Here is a 14,974-nt window from a genome sequence, read left to right as displayed (position 1 = left end):
CCTCGCACTTATATATAGACGTTTGTCTATTTTTGTTGTCTATTTTGTGTTTATTTTTTAAGTTGATACGAATTACATTTCACCCGCTGTACCCGTTCCACCTGTAACAACCAAGTTATGGTTAAATATTTATTGACTTGTTATATTTTATACCACACCGGTTGAAAACTGCTGTTCTACTCTAATACATAATGAATATGAATTAATGAATTACCGGCAAAAAATACTAGAAATTATTGAAAAAGAGCATTTAGCAGCAACAACAGTGAACTCTTGTGAGATGCAATTGGGCTAAGTCGATGTTATGTGATACGTCAATACCTGATCCAATCCCTATGATCAAGAATTAAACGATTGTGCTGAATTACTTTTTTTATTTAAATTAAGGTACTCGTTAGATCTCGCGAATCATCATTCTTGAGTATGACAAACCCCAGTACCTTTTGTAAGCATTCCAAACAATATTTTCTCCGTTCACACTGTTCCTGTACAGTCCGTTAAGATTTGCAGCGTGACATGCTTTGTACCACCATGCTCCCTTCCAGTTACTAGCGCAGTTTGAATTTACCAAGTCGTTGTCCCGATCCTTCGTCGTAAACTTCATGCCCTTATGATACGTTAATGCATCTCCTGCCGTTCCCGTGTACGATCCGAGCTTTGCTAACGGATATTGCTCCTCCTCACTCCCGATCGCGAACTCATCATACCGTGCGTACATGTAGTTTCCTTCAAAGTCTTTCAGTTCTACCAGCAGCTCGTGCTTTCGTGCCGATGTTATGCGATGTAAATGCTCCAACCCTAGCCAGAACTCTCCATCCATGCTGCCAAACCCATTCCGATACTCGGCCCAGTTGCGGTAAAAGTCCACCGATCCATCGTAACGATACTGGAACACTAACCAACCTCCTCCGAAAGCAGTCTGCTCACAATATCCTCGAAACGGTTTATTGTTCTCAGTAGGTTGTATTAGATATTGACCCGATCGCTTCAATATATTTTCTTTGCATGATTCAAACGAAATACTGTGAAGGTTCAAGCCGGAAATGGTCATAAACCGAGCAAGATCTTTCTTTGAAGCGAGCTGCTGAATCTCCTCCCGGATCAGTGCGTTATTAGTTTCAAATGTCTCAGTCTGCTGATCAATACACTTGCGAGCGAGCAGTTGAATCTCCTCCCTCATCTTTGCTTGGTTAGCGTTGGCTGCCTCAATGAGCGCGTTGTTTGACTGAGTTTGCGCATTGATGAGCTTCCGAACAAGCAATTGCATGTCCTCCTTCACCTGTGCGTGATTTGCGTGAATTGCGTCAGTTTGCTGATCGATGAGCTTCCGATCCTCCTTTATAGTGGATTCCATTTCGTTCAGTTTGTCCTGCATGTACTCCAATTTGTTTGCAATCATCTCGTATGCAAACCCTGGGAGGAACCTATCTGTGGCGTTATGATGATCGTCGCTTCGGCCTGTATGCGAAAGAAACAACATCAGCAGTAACGGTACAATCACCTTCAAAACGTACATTTTGCTCAAGCACCTATCGCTACGATTACTATAGAATGACTCTGGCCAACAGTTGATTCAGCTTCTTTTATACTGGCCAAGAAAGGCAGCAAAACAAGAAAAAAGTCATCGAAAGAAGTGTTTATCAGTATTGTACCTCGCAAGCAACATAAAAGAAAAAATCCTCAAACAAAATCAGACAGGAATTCAACCCCAGCCGATCGCCATTGATAGCCTTTTTGTTCAACAAAATGGCAAATTTTTGGCTGTATAAAAAAGGAGGATTAGTCAAACGAGTACTGAAAATGACCCTTAGTACTGTACCAAGTTGAACTTGATACAGATGCTTGGGTTTAATAAACAACCTTTCTTTTCGTGATTGCTTATGGAATTCCCTATGCTAAAGGTCAATAATGTTACTCGTAACTCGAAATTTTGCCGTTTCCATTCATGTTACCTATCGCTTGCGTAAAATTATAAATCAAAACAAACCAGCAAAGCCCCCCAATAACCATAAAAAAACGTCAGCTGGTAGCGAACGTATCAGTGGCCTGTCGCAATTAAAGTTTGACCAATTCGAGGAAAGGAGCACGATGCATGTGCAATCTTTTTGCGAAAGAATTCCACACTCTTTTCAGACTTCCTTAATTAGCTTGTTATCTGCTTGTTTCGCAACGCAATTCACCCAAGGCATTACTGTGCAAATAGACGAAGAGCGAAATTTCTCGCTGATTTTTGATAAATTCCGATGTGAAATTTCACTACAGTGAAGCGCCGTTTATCCTGGCTCATCGGGACTGGACCCCGATACTTACACGAATGATGAGTCAATGGTTAAATTTTAATATATATATATATATATATATATATATATATATATATATATATATATATATATATATATATATATATATATATATATATATATATATATATATATATATATATATATATATATATATATATATATATATATATAAATCTCGTGTCACGGTGTTTGTTGCGAGCAACCTCCGAAACGGCTGGATCATTTTCAACGAAACTTTGCACACACCGTATGGTGGTATGAGAATAGGTTTTAAGACATAAAAATCGTTAAGATGTTACACTAAACTTAATTTAATAATGATTTTCTAACTCCCATACAAACAGCAGGATAGTTTTTTTGTTTTGTATACAGCACTTTGACACTTGATGTGAGGTGCCTGGTGGTTTACACTCGATGATCGGATCCTGAGGAGATACGGGCACGATACAACTATCCCAAGTATTAAAGCAATAATGGAATATTTTATTTTTTTTTTTAATAACTAAGTTTGTCGGGCCAGCTAGTTTTTTTTTATAAAATTAAATTAAAATTTTTATAATGTTAAATCTATCTCGATTTATAGTGTTAAATCCATCTCGATCAACTTGTACTCCAGTAATTTGAGCTACGCTACTATCACATCAAACACAATCCCGGCGATAGTTGTATCTGAGATTTCTTCTTCAATACAACTGACTTCCGTTGTGGTAAGGAAGGCGAACACAAAAAAAAAACACGAACACTTTCGAGTTATGCATGTTGAACTAGTGGATATCAGGGATCAGGGATCTCCAAACTAAGGACCACCTGCCGCATGCGGCCTTCAAGAGCCTGTAATGCAGCCCGCGATGACTTAGTAAAGGTTCAAATAAGTAGCTTTTTTTACTAATTAATGAAACTTATTTTGTTACTTACAGAAAGACAAATATCAAGATTCAATAAAAGATTCAACTGTATAAATTTGATTTATTCTGTTCGTATTTTCTAAACAAAACAAGATTTGAACTTACAATCGTTCTGAAGGTAACGTCAAAATGGTCCTTAACAATGTTATTTGTGAAGCAATGCGGCCCGCAAACTGAAAAGTTTGGAGACCCCTGTCTTAGACCAATGACCGTTTCTCTGTCGGTCGTTAGAGCTTATCACTCCCATGCAGAACGCACACGATAAAGCAAGTGTTGCAGTGTATATAGTAATGGGAAATATGCCATCGTATCGTCGTGCCATTTGTCAATCTTACATTAGCTACCAATGATGAACAAAAACTTTCTTTGCGCTCATAACGAAACAACCGACAACGTTGTTCAAAACGAATGCCAGGGAAATTAATGCAAGTCAGACACTAATTATTGCTCTAATGTAATAATCACAATTATGTGTGCCATAATCACTCTAATGTCACACTAATTATGTGTGACGTGGACGTCACACGAAGCGTAAACTGCATTTCAGCCATACAAACTTATAATCTTTTGGCAGGAAGTTTTCGCTTTATATATTTCATAGAAATTTCACACATTTTTATTCTTGGCTTATCTTTTTAGCTCATCACATGGAATTCTACATTCCATTTTTGTAGAAATTGGCTTTTGGTCGCAAAGTTTACCGTTCCCTGGTGTAAAATTATTTGTCCTTGGAGTTGGTTTTTGTGTTTCATTTTTTCTTCTCCTTCTTAATGACGTAACGATTACCGCGGAGGCTTATTGAGTTCCACCGGATAGTTAGAACAGATACGATATTCGATCTTGCTAAGATACAACAGTTGATTTAATTAAATTCATGAGTGTCATGCTCACTAGTGCGAACAATATGGCAAAATGTGCTAAAAACATCCGAGAAAACCATCATTTTTTTGTAATTTTTGACAACCGCTTCGATCTAGTTTGGGAAAGTCGCAATGTTGTGCGAGTTCGCAATTGTACCACATATCCCCCACCCACCCTCTTTTTTAGATTTGATGAAAATGATCTATCATTATATCTCGCGAATCGACATTCTTGAGAATGCCAATCCTAATCTTAGTATGTACTTGGCCCAAACAATATTTTCCGCATTCACACTATTCCTAAAGAGACCATTAAGATTTGAATCGTAGCATCGTTTGTGCCACCATGCTCCTTTATAATTGATAGCACAGTTTCCAACTGGCCATATATCATTGTCCCGATCCTATCAAGGAGTCATTGGCCGTTCCTGTGTACGATCCCAGCTTCGTTAACGCATATTGATCCTCCTCACTCCCGATCTCGAACTCATCATACCGTGCGTATATGTAGTTGCCATCGAAGTCCTTCAGCTCCACCAGCAACTCGTGCTTTCGTGCTGACGTCACGTGATGCAAATACTCCAGCCCAAGCCAGAATTCACCATCGATGCTGCCAAATCCGTCCCGATACTCGGTCCAGTTGCGGTAAAAGTCCACCGATCCATCGTAACGATACTGGAACACTAACCAACCTCCTCCAAATGCAGTCTGTTCGCAATATCCCACAAATGGTTCATTGGTTTTACTAGGTTGTATTATGTATTTGCCCGATTTATTTGATGGTACTTCGTTGCATGATCGTGACGAGATACTCTGGAGATACACAGACAGTTTTTGGTCAACGTTTTCTCGATTATGCTTCATGACAGCTTCCATTTCGTTCAACTTGTCTCGCAAATGTTCTAGCTGCGCAACTATCTGCTCAAACGTAAATCCGGAAAATGTTGTATCTCGGACTTTTCGGTCGACACCATTCACTTTGGCTATTGAAAATAACGCCGTCATTAACAGCACTATAACTTTTTCAGCGGTCATGAAGATCAAGTCTCACGCTGCTAGTAGAGATTGATACTGATCCAAAGCTGCTACGATGGCTTACTTTTAAATACGTACTTTTACTTTAAAATCGCTGATAACATTTAGACAAACCAGGTCAGTCTCAAGTTGCATATGCAACCCGAGATTGTAAATTTTATAAATATAACGATTAATATTCGTCTCATCTGTCAACAAGAGATACGCAAATCACGCTCGATGGTAGCAAATGTTATAAATGAATACAAAATCTGTTACAGTTGGTTCAACCGTTGACTCTAATGTTTATGTTTATGTTTTTTTGTCTATCGATGGACAGTAATGCCCTCTCGAACCATTTTACCAATATTTTACAATAGATGAACTAACATAAAACATAAAAATGTTCACTATGGGACAGAATTTAGCAACCAGAATCACGATCATTTAACTCGATCGGTGAAATCCTCGGCTCAAAGAGTCGCTGGCGGCGTTAAAAGCACGGCACATGAGTAGGAATGGGGCCAGAGGAGCCAAATTGCGTTCTACGATGATCGAAAACCAACATTGCCCGAGTCTGGAGCGGCCTGGCAGGAACGTACAGGTTGATGGCAGCCTGTAGTGACGGAGAGTCAATACGGCCGTCGAGAAGTCCCATGATGAACGACAGCCTGGCTTTACGTATTCACTCGCCCAACTTGTAACACTTGTAACCCGAGTACCAAACACAGTGTATTTTTGCACTGGAATGATTCCAATCGCGCTAAAGGACGCGCTGCATTTGGCCATCATACAATATTTTCATACTCCATCAACGACCGGATAAGTGAGCAATGCATTTGCATTTGCATAATGCATTTGGATTACAAAGCCCTTGTAAAAACGATTGTTGTGTAAAATTTAATTGTGAAAACACATGTACACTTTTTTCGCTCAATTACTTCTTGCAAACACAGCTTAACAATTTAAAAGCTTTAAATTAAATTATTAATTACTTAACTTCAATTGAAGGATTTTGAAAGATACAGTGTCAGTGTTAAATATAAAAATAAATTTTAACAGTGAATCCGATGGCACATTAGTGTTTTACAACAATCCCGATAAAGGACGCTATTGAAGTGGAGTCGTGTGGACAACTGCAGATAACGATCGAGCCAAGTCGTCCCGATTTGCACGAATATTTCCGATTGCAGCAAAGGTTACGGTCTTGAGCCATTCTTTCACGTATCCCCGAGCTAAGTGACTAAATTTTAAGCCTCAAAGAATAAATTAACGTTGCTTAAAAACCGCTTGTCTTTTATATTTCGGGTGAAAGAAAGAATCCTGCTAATAACGTCTCTATAGTCTGACCTTAGCTTCAATGTTAGGTACAAAGCAATTGATAAAAAAAAAAAATTGACCTGCAATCAATAATTAGTGCTTTATGAACAAAAAATAGATGATTTACAGTTAAATTTTACCGGAAACGTTTACAGTCGGCTACAAACCCAACAAATGAATATATGAAACGCATGATACGTATAAAGTCTACCAATGGTAGTAGTGTGTTTTCGTTTCGTTATTTTTTTAAACTATTTAATACTCACATAATCTTCCGAAACTGAAACAGTTAAACAAGTAAAGCAGTGGGATGATAAGAGACTTGATGTTCTAAATATCCTTCGATCAAAACGCAGTTGCCAGGAAAATGCCTTGCTCTTGGTGCAGTCATCAACTCGTACGATTTAACAAGATGTCCGTCATGGATTCAAGTCCAAAATGGAACGAGCCGCCATACGTAGGACTGACTATCCTGATTATAGGTAATCAATAAGTCGCTGAAAGCTAAGATCATTAGTCGTATGGGCAGGCCTTGAATGACAATGGATGTTATGCCAAAGAAAAAGAAACGCAGTGGTATCTTTGGTTATCAATATGCGAGCGTTGATTTATGTAGAACGAAGAAGAAAAGAGGATACGCGGAAAGCGATGGTTTTACAATCCACTTTATTCACTTTCGTCTGGTTCGCTTGGCTTCTCCCGCGTGAATGTTTCGCTCTAGCTAAACCTACTGCGTCGTCAGTTCGATTGACATCAGCACAGGGTGATCCTAAATTCATTCCTTGACATTCGCCTTACATCCCTTGTCAGACAACTGTCAACTGTCTCCTATTTCCTACACGGCCTTTCCTGACATCATGATTCTCCTGAATCTGCCCATATTTTTATTTGATCGAATGCAGTTGTCGTTCTCATTGGTCCCTCAGTTTGCTCATCTAGCTTCAGTACCTCACAACGCTCATTTGAAAATGTTTTGACAATCTTATACGGCCCAAAGAATTTCCTCTGAATTTTTCGTCCTATTCCGAACTGAGTTACTGGAAACGCTACGATATCTCCTATCTTATACTTTTGAATAGATTTACGCCGCAAATTGTACGTCCTACGATTTTCATCTTGGATTCTGGCAATCCCTTTGCATGCTATTTTCCTTATTTCATTACGATCATCTGTAAACATCTTTTGGATTTCTTCTTGCAAAATATCGTTAATTCGAATATCTTCCTTCTCTTTCATTTTCACTCCGATCATCAATTCAAAAGGTGTCATCCTAATTGTTGTGTTCGGATGGCCGAGAGTATACACAATTTATATTTACACCGAACACGTAATAAACTATACACAATACTTTATTACACGATCAGCCCTTGTGTTCCCGACGGTGTCCCACGAGCGTCTGGCGCTCTCTCGTCTGCTAACCGCTCATCAGTCACTCAGTGGCTGCATACGTTCTTAACGCCGAATAAAGGGAGCCTTCCACTTCGTGACCACAACATCTCCCCCTTTTTAATAGCGTAGGTACGGATCGAACCGACGTGGAGCTCTTCTAGACCGAGAAGAGCGACGTGGTGAACGTTGATGCTGAGGAATGGATCGATGTGGGGGAAGAGATGGCGGCTCAGTTGGAGTCGCCACTGGCGGTGCAAGTTGTGTTGGATAAACATCTGGGAGCACTGATGGTGTAACGGGTATGCTCCAGGAATCCAATAATACATCCAACGGTAATGGATTGAAACGTTCCGTCATGGGACCCGGGCTGCTGAATGGTCCACGCCTTTTCAGTTGATTAATGTGTCTAATGACGCTGCGATGACCAGTCAGTACCTCGTAGGTAACATTTCCACGTTTCCGAATCACTCTTCCTGGAACCCAATGCCAATTGTTCCTACTATACGCCTTAGCATAGACAAGGTCATCACGCTCGAACGATCTTTCATTCCCTTCTCTAAAGTCATGTTGAATTTTCCTTGGGGGACGGAGTAAATCAAAACACGTTCGTATAGGTCGTCCAAACATAACTTCAGCAGGTGTTTTGTTTTGCTCTAACTGAGGGTTTGGCGTGGTTCGATATGTCTGTAGGAATAGGTCCAGTGCTTCCTGCAGCGGTGCTCCTCCTACTCTTATCTTGGTTAACGAGCGCTTAAACGTATCTACGAATCTTTCTGCCTGCCCGTTCGATTGCGGATGAAACGGGGCAGACGTAATGTGATGCACACCATTACTCAAACAGAACTCTGAAAACTCACCGCTGGTGAATTGTGTGCCATTGTCGCTCACCAGTGTCGTTGGCATACCGAAACGCGCGAACAACCCTCTCAAGATGCTAACGGTTATACGGGCTGTGATTCTAGCCGTCCGGATGATCTCTGGCCACTTAGTATGCGCATCGACTACTACCAAAAAATAGTCTCCATCTATTGGGCCCGCGTAGTCCACATGGACACGCTCCCATGGCGTTGTTGTCTTCGGCCACGGCAAAGGATCAGCATGAGCAGGAGATTTTGCTGCCAGAGCACATGAATGGCAATTACTGACGAGATCAATGATGTCTTCATTTAACGACGGCCAAAACACATAGCTACGCGCAATCGCCTTCATGCGCTGGATACCAGGATGTCCTCGATGAAGCTGGGACAGACATTGCTTGCGTAGTTTCTCTGGTATTAACACTCTCTCTCCGACCAAAATACATCCTTCCACCGTTGAATAGTCTTCCTTCCTGCTGTGATAACGAGATGAATCTGCGCCAAGGGCAATGTTACGTGGCCAACCGTTTTTTATGTAGTAATGCAACTTCCTTGCTATAGGATCACGATTCGTTTCTCGAGCGACCTCTCTAAAACTCAAGGGAAACGTAACTAAAGCGCTTGTTGCAATAGACTTTACATCCATCTCTAGTGCAACAGAAGCGATTACAAAATCCTCATCCGGTTTATCATGCTTGTTAATTAGCCTGGAGAGTACATCGGCATTTCCGAATGATTCGGTGCGTACATATTCAATGCCGAAATCGTATGACAATACCGTGAGCGCAAAACGCTGCAAGCGGTTGGCAGTGTAGACTGGGATCCCTTTTTTCGACCCAAAGATCCGCAGTAGTGGACGATGATCTGTCTGAAGCTGGAAACGCCTTCCAAATATCATCTTGTGGAATTTCGTTACCGCGAAGATGATTGCCAGTCCTTCACGATCTATTTGACTATATCCTTCTTCTGTTTTTGTAAGTGCTCTAGAGGCATGTTGAACCACACGTATGGTACCATTGGGAAACATGTGGCTAATAGTGGCACCAATACCTATTGATGATGCATCTGCCGATACTATTATTTTATGCCTTGGATCATAATGCGTTAACAACAAGTTCGATGATAGCAGGGATTTAAATCTTTCAAACGCTCTTTTACAATCGGCGGTCCATCGAAACTGTGCATTTGTTTTCAATAAGTTATCCAGTGGATATCGCAACTCTCTCATGTTTGGGACAAATCTGGCATAATAATTTATGGCTCCTAGAAAGGATCGGACGCCGCTCACATCTGTTGGTTCAGGAAGCCTTTTTATGACATCGATCTTCGCTGGATCGGGGCGCAATCCGTGGGTGTCGATGATGTAACCCAAATATCTTAGTTGCTGAACCTTAAAAGCGCATTTTTCCGATCGAATGCTGAATCCATACTCTTGAATTCTTTTCAAAACTGCCATTAAATTCGCTTCATGCTCTTGTTCAGTGGCTCCTCCGACAATGATGTCGTCCATGTAACATGACACTCCTTTTACACCAGCCAGCATTGTGTCGATAAGCTGCTGGAACGCTGCTGGAGCAATCTTAATACCAGGCGGCAATCTATTGTAGGTGAATAAACCTCGATGCGTATTGATGGTGAGTAAAGATCGGTAGGCAGGGTCGATTTCTACCTGTAAGAAAGCATCGGATAGATCAATTTTGCTAAATATTTTGCATTGCGATAGTCTAGCGAAGATATCTTCAGGTAATGGTAAAGGATACTCATGTTGCTGCAACGCGTCATTTAGTCCAGTTGAGTAGTCCCCGCAAAGCCGAATGCTGCCGTTTGCCTTGCGGACGACGACGATAGGTGCTGCCCATTCAGAGTAATCCGTTGGAGATATTATGCTCATCTGCTCTAGTCGATCGAGTTCCTTGTCGACTAACTCCTCTACTGCATAAGCTACCGGTCGCTTTGGGCAAAATACTGGACGAACGTTTTCCTTCAGCTGCAGTTTTACACTAGCCTTTGTGCACAGACCCATGCCGTTGAAGACCTCTTGAAATCTCCGCTCAACCGTCTTAGAGTAATCCTCAGATGAAATATGCCTACAAAAAGCATCCATGGGGGTAGAACCAAGTGCGAACAGGTCTATTAAGTCTGTGGCGACCACGGTGTGGCCCTACCACTGTTCGGAGCTGACCTCCGGTTGTACACACCGCACACGGTTAATCCAGGAAACGTCAGCCTGACATACACCGCGCACGGATTAACCGAAGACGTCAACGTGACATAAGCCACGAGGCCGCGCAATACACTTCCGCCTCATCTTTTATAAAAACCCAGCGAACACTATACGCGATCTCTTTTCCCTTTATTCTCTTCTCAAAGACACATCCAATTTTTGTAAACCATTCGACACAGTATAAATAAATCTTGGCAATCTCAAAATATAAAAATGGTCTACCGTTTATTCTGGTAGCCAAAAGTCTGTTCCGAGCAATAGTATGTCTGCCTGTGCTACTCTTAAAGTAGCCACATGAGTTACGCTTCCGATGGTTACATTCGCTTCAAACTCTCCTAACAGAAAGAGTCCGCTTCCTGATGCTGTTCTTGCGCTAACTGTTCGTTTTAGTTCAGGCTTTCCAAGACGTTGCCATACGTTTCGATTAATGATCGTTATATCAGATCCTGTGTCGAACTGCAATCGAGTGCTTACATTATTTATAAAAATGTTGATATATTTTCGCCTTTGCTGAACATTAGTTGTATTCACCGAAACCACTCGTGATGAAAACTTGTTTCTGTATGTTGGGCTATCTGAATAACGTTTCGGTTTTGGACAGTAACCGTCTCTATGACCCTTTTTCTTACAGACACGACACACATTCGACTTAAAAGGACAATCACGCGCCCAATGATTTTTTCCACAAAGCCAGCAATTTCTTCCAGGTAGGGTTTGAGGACGCTTATATTCGTGCTTTCTGCTCTGGAAATTTTGGCGCTCAGAAAACTTTGGTTCGTCAGTTTTCTTTTGCACAGCGAAAACTTGCTCGGTTGCTGCTTTCTCGATCATAGCACTGTCTTTTTTTAAGTTCAAAATACGCTGGCAGTCTGCTGTTAAACTTTCCAGTGTTGTGTCGTTTCGGTCGTCGATCTTTCCAAGTAGACGTGTTCGAATCTCGACGTCTTCTTCGTCCCGCAGTCCGCATACGTATATCAGACACTTGAACTGTTCTTCAGTTAATTTTCCAATTTCAAAATCTACACAGGCTCGATTCACACGACAAGAATATGCCAGATAATCTTCGCTACGTCGTTTCATTAGGTTCAAGCATTTATAACGCCTATGCAACAATGACTCTTTCACTCCGAATAACGATGACAGCTTTTTTATCGTTTCGCTGAACGAAAAATCACGACAACTCTTTGGCAATATGAAATTGGCATATCTTTCATATTCTGCTGCGCCCAGTTTTCTTATGAGGAGCCGCACTTTTGCGCTATCATCCAGCCTTGAAGCATCTCGTTCAAACAAATCCTCATATCGAGCAAACCACGAAGCAAAGGTCATTTTTGCTTCCTCCTCGTAGTGGAACTCCTTTATGTGGTGCGATAAAGAATCGAGTACTTGCTCTGCAAAAGGTGCGGAAGTTAATACATTCTCTGGGGGCTTGGCAGTTGCCGAATTATTTTGCATTAATGTGAGTTGGCTTATCTGTTTCTGCATTAAAATGATCAGTTGCATCATTTGCTCCGATGACGCTGCTTGGTGCGATGACGTTGCTTGGTGCGATGACCCTTCAACAAAATTCTGCGATGGCGCTGGATTCTGGTATGCTGAGGGCATTGCACTTTGTAGATTTGGTGGCACTGCTACTAATGATGGCTGCTGCGGCTGCTGCGGCATACTTGCTGCACCGGGAACGCTGTACCAATTTTGCGATGCTCGACGCTGCTCTTCCGATGGGGGCTGATCTTCTGGGCTGTTCATTCTTCTCCGCTTCCGTAACGATGAAATTGTTGCAGTACGCACAGAACACCCGATAAAACAAATTAAATACGACCCGAGACGCGGTACGATCACGCGACGCACATACACACGCGCGACGCTAGCACGAGAGTTATAGCAATGACTGACACACGCATAACACGTAAACTTTACTCGAAAAAAACTCCCAAAAGTCTATTTTGTTTTCCTCGTCGCCACTGTTGTGTTCGGATGGCCGAGAGTATACACAATTTATATTTACACCGAACACGTAATAAACAATACACAATACTTTATTACACGATCAGCCCTTGTGTTCCCGACGGTGTCCCACGAGCGTCTGGCGCTCTCTCGTCTGCTAACCGCTCATCAGTCACTCAGTGGCTGCATACGTTCTTAACGCCGAATAAAGGGAGCCTTCCACTTCGTGACCACAACACTAATCGATCGCTGCCAACTATTATTTATCGCCTTTTGAACATTATTTACAAACTTAAACCAATTTTCGGGATTTTCATACGACAACTTCGCTAATGTAGGGATAATTATGCGGTGTACACGCTCTACTTGGCCATTCCCTCGTGGGACTCCTGTAACAATGTGATGCAATTCTATATTGGCTTCTTCGCAAAATTTTGTAAATAAACTAGAGGTAAAAGCAGATCCTCTATCGCAAATTATCCTTCGTGGATTTCCAAACGTATCAGATATAACCGTCAATTTTTTTATAACCTCTTCCGCACTAGTAGTTTTTGTAGCAAATAGCCAAACATGCTTCGTAAACGCATCGACAATGGTAAGAATGTAATTGTAACATTTGCGAGTAGATGGCATAGGGCCAATATGATCAACATGAAAGGTATCCAACGGAACCTCTCCTTTCGGTATTGGATGAAGTTCTCCCTCTGCCCTGCCTCGTTTTCTATCACTCACTATACACCGGACACAGTTATCAATACAATATTTTATCTTCTTTTCTACTTCAGGAATAAAATAATCCTCTGTTAGTTGTTCTTTCACTTTCTTGATTCCAAAATGTCCTCGTTCGTGTACTTCTCTTATCATACCCGTCTCCATTGCTCGAGGTACACATATTTTGTTATGAGCATTCTCATTTTTATAAAGTACTCCATTTATCAGACAAAAACCATTTCTTTCTTCGCCCTGATCAAGCGCCGTCCTAATTGCCGTAAGATCTTCATCGCGCAATTGTCCTTGTATTATTTTCTCACATACACCTGCCGATATTTTCAATACGTTTGCTCTTGAAAGAGCGTCAACATGTTTCATCTTTTCACCTGAACGATGTTCTACTTCGAAATCAAACTCGGACAACGTCACAAACCAACGACTCACTCGCGCATTGGGAACTTTTTTGTTTAAGGATTGTTTAAACGCTATACAATCGGTCACGACTTTAAATTTCTTACCTAGCAAGTAACACCTGAACTTCTTTATGGATTCCACAACGGCTAACGATTCTAGTTCAAATGAGTGATAATTTTTCTCGGCCTTATTAGTTAACCTACTATAATAATAGCAAGGATGTAATAAACCATCCTCCTCAGAACGCTGCAACAATATGCCGGCCAGAGCATCTTTACTCGCATCAGTATGCAATTCGGTAACCAAACTCGCCTTGAAAATATGTAATACAGGATATTCCACTAATTTTTCTTTAATCGATTCACAAGCTGCCCTTGCCTCTTCATTAAATTCAAAAACACTCTCTTTTTATAACATTGTGGTCAATGGCCTGGCAATACGCGCAAAACCTTCTATAAACTTTCTAAAATAACTAGCTAGCCCTATAAAACATTGCAGCTGTTTCACCGTTTTTGGCTGCGGGTAATATTTAACTTTTTCTATTTTTTGGGGTGCTGGTTCAATCTTACCTTCATAGACGGTATACCCCAAATACTCTACACGCCGTTTGAGGAACGAACACTTTTTCCAATTGAAGTGAAGTCCTGCCCGCTGTGCCACTTCCAAAACTCGCCGTAAAGACGCCAAACCATGCTCCTCGTCTCGAGACGGAATGATGATGTCATCTACGAAGGCCATCACGGTACCGTCTATGATCAACTCATGAAGTACTGCATCGATGAAGCGTCCAAACGCATTGCCGCTGAGACACAATTCAAACGGAGCACGTAAAAACTCATACTGCCCATCCGTTGTTACGAAAGATGTGTACTGGCGACTTTCCTTCTCCACCTTGACGTGAAAATACGAATTTTTCAGATCTAATACACTGTACACACGAGCATCTGCCAACTGATCAATCTGGTCTTTGATATTGGGCATCGGATAAGAGTCCCGCACGATCCTCTTATTCATCTCACGATAATCCACA

At 41.4% G+C, this 14,974-nt stretch overlaps 3 protein-coding genes across 3 annotated transcripts; all 3 read right to left on the bottom strand.

Annotated features, from left to right (window-relative positions):
- Positions 1-346: 346 nt before the first annotated feature.
- Positions 347-1,573, bottom strand: LOC1278889 (microfibril-associated glycoprotein 4). Its single transcript, XM_554273.4, has one exon. It carries the CDS (start codon positions 1,514-1,516, stop codon positions 395-397), a length of 1,122 nt encoding a protein of 373 aa, XP_554273.4. The 5' UTR covers positions 1,517-1,573; the 3' UTR covers positions 347-394.
- Positions 1,574-4,256: 2,683 nt separating this feature from the next.
- On the bottom strand, positions 4,257-5,140 carry LOC1278887 (fibrinogen-like protein A). The gene has a single exon (XM_318533.4). It carries the CDS (start codon positions 5,101-5,103, stop codon positions 4,459-4,461), a length of 645 nt encoding a protein of 214 aa, XP_318533.4. The 5' UTR covers positions 5,104-5,140; the 3' UTR covers positions 4,257-4,458.
- A 2,590-nt stretch (positions 5,141-7,730) lies between these two features.
- LOC133393290 (uncharacterized protein K02A2.6-like) lies at positions 7,731-11,033 on the bottom strand. The gene has a single exon (XM_061657550.1). The coding sequence runs from the start codon at positions 10,750-10,752 to the stop codon at positions 7,909-7,911; it is 2,844 nt and encodes a 947-aa protein (XP_061513534.1). The 5' UTR covers positions 10,753-11,033; the 3' UTR covers positions 7,731-7,908.
- Positions 11,034-14,974: the final 3,941 nt, after the last annotated feature.

Source organism: Anopheles gambiae, chromosome 3 (assembly GCF_943734735.2).
Source record: "Anopheles gambiae chromosome 3, idAnoGambNW_F1_1, whole genome shotgun sequence".
Taxonomy (NCBI): Eukaryota; Metazoa; Arthropoda; class Insecta; order Diptera; family Culicidae; genus Anopheles; species Anopheles gambiae.
The sequence above is the reverse complement of the archived record's forward strand: the minus strand, read 5'-3'. Positions and strand labels throughout refer to the sequence as shown.

What these genes read in the sequence shown, in the direction of transcription:
- LOC1278887 (XM_318533.4), bottom strand. Translation starts at nt 5,103, where the DNA reads ATGACCGCTGAAAAAGTTATAGTGCTGTTAATGACGGCGTTATTTTCA.
- LOC133393290 (XM_061657550.1), bottom strand. Translation starts at nt 10,752, where the DNA reads ATGGATGCTTTTTGTAGGCATATTTCATCTGAGGATTACTCTAAGACG.
- LOC1278889 (XM_554273.4), bottom strand. Translation starts at nt 1,516, where the DNA reads ATGTACGTTTTGAAGGTGATTGTACCGTTACTGCTGATGTTGTTTCTT.